The 8,405-nt window shown below is 42.4% G+C and overlaps 1 protein-coding gene across 1 annotated transcript; it reads left to right on the top strand.

The window, feature by feature from the left end:
* The first annotated feature begins 760 nt into the window (after positions 1-760).
* LOC124694629 (homeobox-leucine zipper protein HOX10) lies at positions 761-8,395 on the top strand. The gene is made up of 18 exons (XM_047227594.1): positions 761-987; positions 1,251-1,410; positions 1,818-1,900; positions 2,002-2,092; positions 2,186-2,281; positions 2,970-3,083; positions 3,178-3,261; positions 3,395-3,550; positions 3,644-3,718; positions 3,944-4,050; positions 4,141-4,324; positions 4,676-4,864; positions 5,217-5,297; positions 6,254-6,385; positions 6,800-7,122; positions 7,194-7,299; positions 7,638-7,787; positions 8,104-8,395. Exons 1-18 carry the CDS (start codon positions 761-763, stop codon positions 8,248-8,250), a joined length of 2,505 nt encoding a protein of 834 aa, XP_047083550.1. The 3' UTR covers positions 8,251-8,395.
* The last annotated feature ends 10 nt before the right edge of the window (positions 8,396-8,405 follow it).

Raw genomic sequence — 8,405 nt, 5'->3', positions numbered from 1 at the left:
CGAAGTGAGCTTTGTCTCTCCGGCGACTGCGGCGGTGCTGCTCCGCGTCGCTGTCCCGGCTTTTAAAGCTGTCGTCTCCCCAGCCTTTTCCCGTCACTCTCTCTCTCTCCTCAATTACGAGCGACGCCACCCAGAGCCAGAGCTAGAGAGAGAGAGAGTACCCACTGGAGTGGAGTGGAGCTTTCGGCGGCGGCTGCTGCTCCGGTGACCAGGTCGGATCCGATGCCGGTCTGCGGCGGCGGGAGGCGGCTGTGAGTGAGCGAGGAGGTGTCCCCGCGCGGCGCCGCTCTGCCGCGCCGGCTAGGAGAGAAGGTGAGAAAAACTCGCAACCGCCCAGCTCTTTCTGTCTGTCTGGGATCTAGCTCGCCGTCGCTTGATTAGCCTCGCATTTCTTGTTTCGTGCGCTGCGTTGTTCATCGCTGCGGGGATGTGGTAATTTCGGCTACCTACTTATTTTGGGCGTACAACCAAATTTTACTCGCAATGTCGCCTGCCCCACTCTAGCTCTAGCAGGTGCCGGCGATTCTGCAATAAACAGCGCATTGTTTGTACGTTTTCTACCACCCACATCGTTCTAGGACCTGAGCGTTAGTACCAGTTTTGTTTGCGTGTACACTTCAATTCAGCTGCCTGCATTTTGCATTCTTGGCTGGCAGCAGTACATTTCAGTTCAGCTCCCATTTTACTTTTGCTCCAGGGATCTACTCAAACCCAAAATTGAAGCCTGCTTGTGGATTTTGCGCTGGCGAGGTAACAATTAATGGCTGCGGCGACGGCGATGCGGGGTGGCAGCAGCGACAGAGGCGGCGCGGGGCCGGACTCGGGCAAGTACGTGCGGTACACGCCAGAGCAGATCGAGGCGCTCGAGCGGGTCTACGCTGACTGCCCCAAGCCCACGTCCTCGCGCCGGCAGCAGCTGCTGCGCGAGTGCCCCACGCTCGCCAACATCGAGGCCAGGCAGATCAAGGTCTGGTTCCAGAACAGAAGGTAAACATACCACATCTTCTACCTACATTTTGCTAAATCTGTAATGTTGCTATTGTAGTAAATAAATATCCCCTGAGTGATGCCCTTCCGGTTAAAAAATAAATTGTGTGGTAGTTTTCTTGTAGAACTGTTACATTGCTGGTGCGAAACTCTCCACGGTTATTCTTGTATGGGCTGAAGTTATCATGTGAATTGCTTTACATGTATCTGAGCCTCGGTTCTGGTACCGTACTCATGCGGACTGCTGCGCCTGGTTCTTGCAGGTGCCGAGATAAGCTGCGGAAGGAGTCTTCTCGGCTTGAGTCTGTCAACAGAAAAGTGGCTGCTATGAACAAGCTTCTTATGGAGGAGAACGAACGCCTACAGAAACAGGTCTCCCAGCTGGTTCACGAGAATGCACAAGTGCGGCAGCAGCTCAAGAATGTAAGCTTTTGTTATGGTGGTGTAGGCGTTCCACTTCCACCCCCCTTCCTACAAACATGGCCTTGCTCAATTCTTGTTTATTCGCATTTCTTTTGCGTAATATAATACACACTGTCGCATGCACATTTCCGTTTGCGTTATATACTAGTAATTCTTTATAGTTGAATGGGAGACTGTGAGTATGGTAGTGCACTAGTAGTGCATTAGTTTCAAAATACCAGTATGTTAAGGACATCGATCCCTTATGCTACTGTTCTAATGTAGATCTACCACCTAGAGTTTCTAGTTTACAGGATGCTCAAAATATCCATGATTTGTTCCTTGGGATGTTAGATGGTTAACCAGATTGCTCTATGTGTAATTGTGTACCCCTGCTTTTCCTGATAACATCTCTTGATTGAATACAGAGTTCGATGGCAAATGATACAAGCTGTGAGTCAAATGTAACTACCCCTCAAAACCCTCCAAGGGATGCAAGTAACCCTTCTGGGTAAGAAAATCGCTCCTGGTAGCTAGGGAAGAATTCATGCTACTGACCTTGCCTTTCCTCCATCTTCCTTTCCTGAAACTAGATTTATTTTCGTGTTCCAGGCTCCTTTCAATTGCAGAGGAGACCCTGACAGAATTCCTCTCGAAGGCTACTGGAACAGCTATTGATTGGGTCCAGATGCCTGGGATGAAGGTTACATGACAACTCTGTTCTTTTTTTCTTTTGCGATTAACACCAATACAAATTTGACAATTTGCTAATTACGTTCTGTTGTCATGACTTTAGCCTGGTCCGGATTCGGTTGGTATCGTGGCCATTTCACATGGTTGCCGTGGTGTTGCTGCCCGCGCCTGTGGTTTGGTGAATCTAGAACCAACAAGAGTAAGTGCTTTATATGCTTCTTGGTGCTCAGTTTTGAAAATTTATGTTGCATCTGTTAACATATACGTGGATTGCCCGCCTTCTTTCCATCAGTTCAGACATTTGGATCTACTGGTTGGGCATGAAACTTAACAACTTCTAGAGTTTTTTTTTTTCAATATTAATCTGGAGCAAGTATTCTGCAACTGATTTAGACTTGGGTTTCTGTGTGGATACAGTGACTTGTTGAGGACGTAAGAAACTCAAATGCCATGGAAGACATTGCTGCCAATATGTTAGTTATTTGGGATGCAGTGAAGTTTGATCAGAAGGCAATTCTATACTTTAGGCCTTAAATGAATAGTATCCTCTTCTGTAGGCTCCTTAGTTTTCTCTGACGACTTAGGCTGTGCTGTAGGAAACCCTCCTCACATAAGTATGTTGGAATAAATTGTGCTAGGGATGCAACTGAATTTTTTTTTTAATACGTGCAACAGAATACTTGGGACTTAAATTTGAAGTCTCCTTTCCCATAGGAACCTGGAAAGTTTCCGACCACTTAGGATGTACAAAAGAGATGAACGCTCTCACCTCACATACATATATTTTGCCTACTAATTAATTACAAAAAAATTGAACTGTCAATACAACTTAATATTTGCGAAAGGGTATCAATAAATTGCCTTCCTGATAGAATTTTGTTACGTAGGTTGTAGAGATCTTGAAAGATCGACCGTCTTGGTTCCGTGATTGTCGAAGCCTGGAAGTTTTCACGGTGTTACCAGGTGCAAATGGAGGAACGATTGAACTTGTTTACACACAGGTCAGCATTAAACCATTTTTTTAATGTTTCTTCAGCCTATGCAGTGATGCACATGATTCCTGCTGTGAACACTATGTTTCATTTTTTTTTGCAGCTGTATGCTCCAACAACTTTAGTCCCTGCACGTGATTTTTGGACTCTAAGGTATACAACCATAGTGGAAGATGGCAGCCTTGTGGTACGTATGACCACGAGCACTAAGTTTTACTTATTTAACTCTATTAAATATGACCTAGGATATCACTCCTTTCTATCCGCTAAGGAATTACGAGCCATGATATCACCTCTCGCTAATATCTTCCATCACTAAGGTCTGCGAGAGATCCTTGAGTGGTTCTGGGGGTGGTCCAAGTGCAGCTTCTGCACAGCAGTTTGTTAGAGCTGAAATGCTTCCAAGTGGATATTTAGTTCGCCCCTGTGAAGGTGGAGGTTCCATTGTGCATATAGTGGACCATCTGGAATTTGAGGTATGACCCCTGCTTTCTATCCATATTGTTCGTAGATGTAGGACTTTTTCTGTCAGGCATCCATTAAATATTTGATTTGATTTCATCTTTCAGGCATGGAATGTTCCTGAAGTGCTCCGGCCTCTCTATGAGTCTTCTAGGGTAGTTGCTCAGAAAATTACTGCTGCGGTGAGTGCTTATAGAGTGTTGATTCACTACATCTCTGTGTGTGAAGTTGCATTGGTACTGATTACAAACTCACCATTCTACGGGAAACCACTTAATCATGAACTGAAGTTTTATGCTTGATATGTTGTGAAAATGATTAAGATTTTTAGTCTATGGAGATCCTGGGAGTTCGTTCTATGCACTGTACTTAATACTAAAATTTACTAACTGCACCTACATATCAAGGCACTCCGCCACGTCAGACAAATTGCTCAAGAAACGAGTGGTGAGGTGGTCTATCCCTTGGGCAGGCAACCTGCAGTACTAAGAACCTTTAGTCAAAGGCTGAGCAGGTGAATTTGGATCAACTTTTACTCTTCCTACGATTAATGTATGCATCTTGTTGACATGTTTCTGACACAATTATTTACGTTTTTTCTTAGAGGCTTTAATGATGCCATCAGCGGTTTCAATGACGATGGTTGGTCTATAATGGGTGGAGATGGCATTGAAGATGTAGTTGTTGCTTGCAACTCAACTAAGAAAATTAGGAACATCAGCAATGGTGGCAATGCTTTTGCAGCCCCTGGAGGTACTATATGTGCTAAGGCATCGATGCTACTGCAGGTAAACGGCGACCTTAGTTCATTAGTATGTAACAATGATCCGTCTTTATTATTTTGTATGAAAATGAAACTTCAATAGTGGTTCAGCACTTCAACATGCATGCACATGCACATAATACATTGCTCAGATATAGAGTTGATAATGAGTTTTAAGATATTATAATTCGACCACAAATTTGTGGGTTCTGATTTAATTGTTTCCTTAACCATTGCTATTTGAGAAGTCATATTATAGACACTTGTTTGAGTGCTTTAAAACTAGTTTGCCCATTTTCTGTTTTTTAGTAACTGTTAAATCAATGGAGATAAATCCTTATTTAAATCTTTCTTCCTTTATTTTGGTATATTGTAGAGTGTCCCAGCAGCGATACTCATTCGATTTCTGAGGGAGCATAGATCTGAATGGGCTGATTACAGTATGGATGCGTATTTGGCTTCAGCACTGAAAACAAGCACATGTTCATTCCCTGGGCTGCGTCCGATGAGATTTTCTGGGAACCAGATCATCATGCCACTTGCTCACACAGTAGAGAATGAGGAGGTATATTTGTTGTTGTTTATGTCGAAAGCTTGTGCTGTTGCATTTGTTAGTAATCCGGTATCTCAATATCAGTGTATTACTATTATTGAATCGAATTACTGACCTAGACTCGTAGTAAACTACTATTTTGAGGGTAAACATAAATTAGTTCTTGTATTCTCACTGCTGTTGTTACATTACCATAGTGTAGAACGATACAACATAACTAATTAGTTTATCGCTAGATTGCCATTGTCATATTAAATGTACAACATAACTAGTTAGTTTATCGCTATATTACCATTGTCATATTAAATGTACCACATGGCTTATTATTTGTTATCTTTAATTTGAAAAAGCAAATAATGTGCAGATTCTTGAAGTTGTTCGCCTTGAAGGTCAACCTCTCACTCATGATGAAGTTCTTTTTTCAAGAGATATTGACATGCTTCAGGTGAGAATCTTAACGACATTGCACGTTATGCTGGCAGTAAAGTAACTCTTTGGAGAACATGTCTACAGTTCACTAGCATCACACTATCACTAGCATCTTACTTAAAAGATGAAATTATATTTTCTGGTTCCTCACTCCGACCTGATGAGAGTGGCGCTGAATTTTTTTTCACGCGGAGCTTTGCTAGACTGAAATAAGCTCAAAGAGTTTTTACTACCCGCAATAACAGCACATGATTCAGACGCTAGTGTCAGCAAGTGGCGGGCCCCAGCATGCCTTTTCTCTCTCTCAGCAAGTCTTCCTTTGTTGCATGCTCTCTCTCCGTTTCTCATTGGCTTTCCTTGCCTCACACGTCCGCATCCAGCGAAAAAATCTCCTCCAAATAAATGACGACCAGGGGCAAAACAGGAAGGTTTGCACTTTTCTGTCACCTGCGCCACCAAAAAGGGGACTTCCTAGTTAAATTATACGCCACTTCCATTGGGACAAAGGGAGTAGTTCGCAGCTTGTTTCACTATGCATGTTTGCAAGAAAATCAGCCTATAAAGTAACAGCTAACATGGCTCAATGTTTGTCTGGTTATACAAAGTAGCTTTTTTTCGAGAAAACACAAAGGAATCTTTGCGTTTTATTTCATTGAAAAGGTAGAAGTTGTTACACGCCTTCTAAGAGGTTTACACATTTTGTTACAGGCTAGCTAGGGAGAACGTCCCAAGCCAGTCGAAGAGGTTTACCACATACTGTATATTTTGCTAAGTAGAGTAAAAGGTGAAAAGCTTTCTACAAGAATGTAAATGTTCTGGTTTAATGTGATTTTGTGAGGAAAGTTGGTTTAATGTGATTTTGAAGTCTGCTATTTCTACAATACCTTACTTCACTTGGAAGGGTTGCCATTCGTTAAAATGTTTATACTATACTGAGTTCGTGGTGTACCATTTGTCTTTTTGGCATTTCAGCTTTGCACAGGAATACATGAGAAATCTGTGGGATCCTCCTTCCAGCTTGTTTTTGCACCAATTGCTGATTTTCCAGATGATGCTCCATTGATTTCATCCGGCTTTCGTGTTATACCACTTGATACGAAAACAGTTAAGCATTTCCACCCACATTACTCCTTCTTTCTAACCATGTGCTTTATTTGCTATCTGTTTGTGTTGGTGCAGTAAACTGTAATGTATTATTGATGTATATTAGTTTCATAGGCGACCTTCATTTTGTTATGTAACTTAACTCTGGTCAAGTGTAAAATTGTTCATGTGATACTTTTCCTTTCTCTTAGATGATAATCTGTTCAGCACAAATCCTTTCAATATAAAGAAAAGAATCTTGTTTTTACTTCCTGTTACGTAACAGTTCATTGGTTTTCGTCAATGATTGCTTCTATTCCAGTACACGTGGTTTAGGTTCTGCATACTTTGGTGTCAATCCTTGATGCAGAGTCTGCAAGCAATAAAGTTCTTCCATTATCTATATGAAGTTTTTAACCATCATATCTTATGCAGGACATTGTATCCTCTGGTAGGACATTAGATTTGGCATCTAGTCTTGAAGTGGGCTCCATCGCAACCCAAGCCTCAGATGCATCTCCAGATAATTGTAGTGTGCGATCTGTGCTGACAATCGCCTTTCAATTCCCTTATGAGCTGCATTTACAAGACAGTGTTGCAGCTATGGCCCGTCAGTATGTCCGTAGCATTGTTTCTGCTGTTCAAAGAGTGTCAATTGCTATCTCTCCATCTCAATCTGGTCTAAATGCTGGGCAGAGGATACTCTCTGGCTTACCTGAAGCAGAAACACTTGCTCGATGGATTTGCCAGAGCTATCAGTAAGCGTACTTGTGATTCACTTTGATTCATTTCCATGGTATTTGCAAGCTGATGTAATTGCTATCCACAGTTTCCATATAGGGGTAGAGTTACTTACCCAATCAGATGGAGCTGGGGAACAATTGTTGAAGATGCTATGGCACTACCAAGATGCTATCTTGTGCTGTTCTTTTAAGGTATATAAAGAATCTGACAAACAAATTCCAACTTGAAGCCTACTCTCACTTTGTGTTCATCATTTGATCTAGACCTGATTTAGGAGATCTGTTACTATTAGAAATTGATCACTCAAAAAATATTAACCTATGTGCTATAAAAACTTCATTACCTGGTCCTTAGGTCTTCTGATGCATACTTGATTTTAATGATAACTGATACTTTATTGCATGTTTGTAGATGAGCATGTACCTTGCTTCTTTTTGAAATGATTTTATTTGAGTTCTTGCAGTTGTACTTCTTAACCTCACAGTACATTTTCTCACATTGATGCTGTAATTGGCCTTTCTTCTATCAGGAAATACCCGTGTTTACGTTTGCCAACAAGGCAGGACTGGACATGTTAGAAACTTCGCTTGTTGCCTTACAAGACCTCACATTGGACAAGATCTTTGATGAGTCTGGAAGAAAAGCTCTATTCTCGGAGATCTCAAAATTGATGGAAGTGGTACAACTAGTTTCTCATCCTTTTTGCACAACCTTTTTTTTTGCATCAACTGCCACCCTAAATCACTAAATCTTGCACTGGCTAAAATATTGTCCACCAAATTCTCTGTAGCAAAGACCGTACTGTTGGCTGTTGAATATTCCCCAGAACTTCCATAAACTTGCAGAACACATACCGTATGTTCGCATGTTCACTGTCGTCTGAACATTTCATACCAAGAAATACAATGCCTTCCACCTGCATTCCAGATTATCCTTCAGTTTCAGCTCTCTATATTCTAGGTTGCTAACCATTGTGCTATTTGGGGTTTGTTCAGGGCCATGTCTACCTGCCGTCAGGCGTGTGCATGTCGGGGATGGGCAGGCATGTCTCCTTCGACCAAGCTGTGGCATGGAAGGTGCTGGGCGAGGACAGCACCGTCCACTGCCTGGCTTTCTGCTTCGTGAACTGGTCCTTCGTGTGATGTGAAGTGATGTGATCTGTCCGTCCACCCACGGAACGGCCTCCGGCCGACCTGTGACGAGCAGATGGCAGTTTTTGGCTGCTGCTTTCTTCCAGATAGAAATGAGGAAGAACATTGACTCAGGCCGTGCCCTAAGCGTGTTATGTGTTTTGTAA

The sequence above is a fragment of the Lolium rigidum genome, chromosome 3 (genome assembly GCF_022539505.1).
Source record: "Lolium rigidum isolate FL_2022 chromosome 3, APGP_CSIRO_Lrig_0.1, whole genome shotgun sequence".
Lineage (NCBI taxonomy): Eukaryota > Viridiplantae > Streptophyta > Magnoliopsida > Poales > Poaceae > Lolium > Lolium rigidum.
The sequence above is the reverse complement of the archived record's forward strand: the minus strand, read 5'-3'. Positions and strand labels throughout refer to the sequence as shown.

What these genes read in the sequence shown, in the direction of transcription:
- LOC124694629 (XM_047227594.1), top strand. Translation starts at nt 761, where the DNA reads ATGGCTGCGGCGACGGCGATGCGGGGTGGCAGCAGCGACAGAGGCGGC. An exon ending in TCCAGATGCCTGGGATGAAG is followed by an intron (nt 2,093 to 2,185) that starts GTTACATGACAA and finishes TCATGACTTTAG; the next exon opens with CCTGGTCCGGATTCGGTTGG. An exon ending in GAGATATTGACATGCTTCAG is followed by an intron (nt 5,298 to 6,253) that starts GTGAGAATCTTA and finishes TTGGCATTTCAG; the next exon opens with CTTTGCACAGGAATACATGA.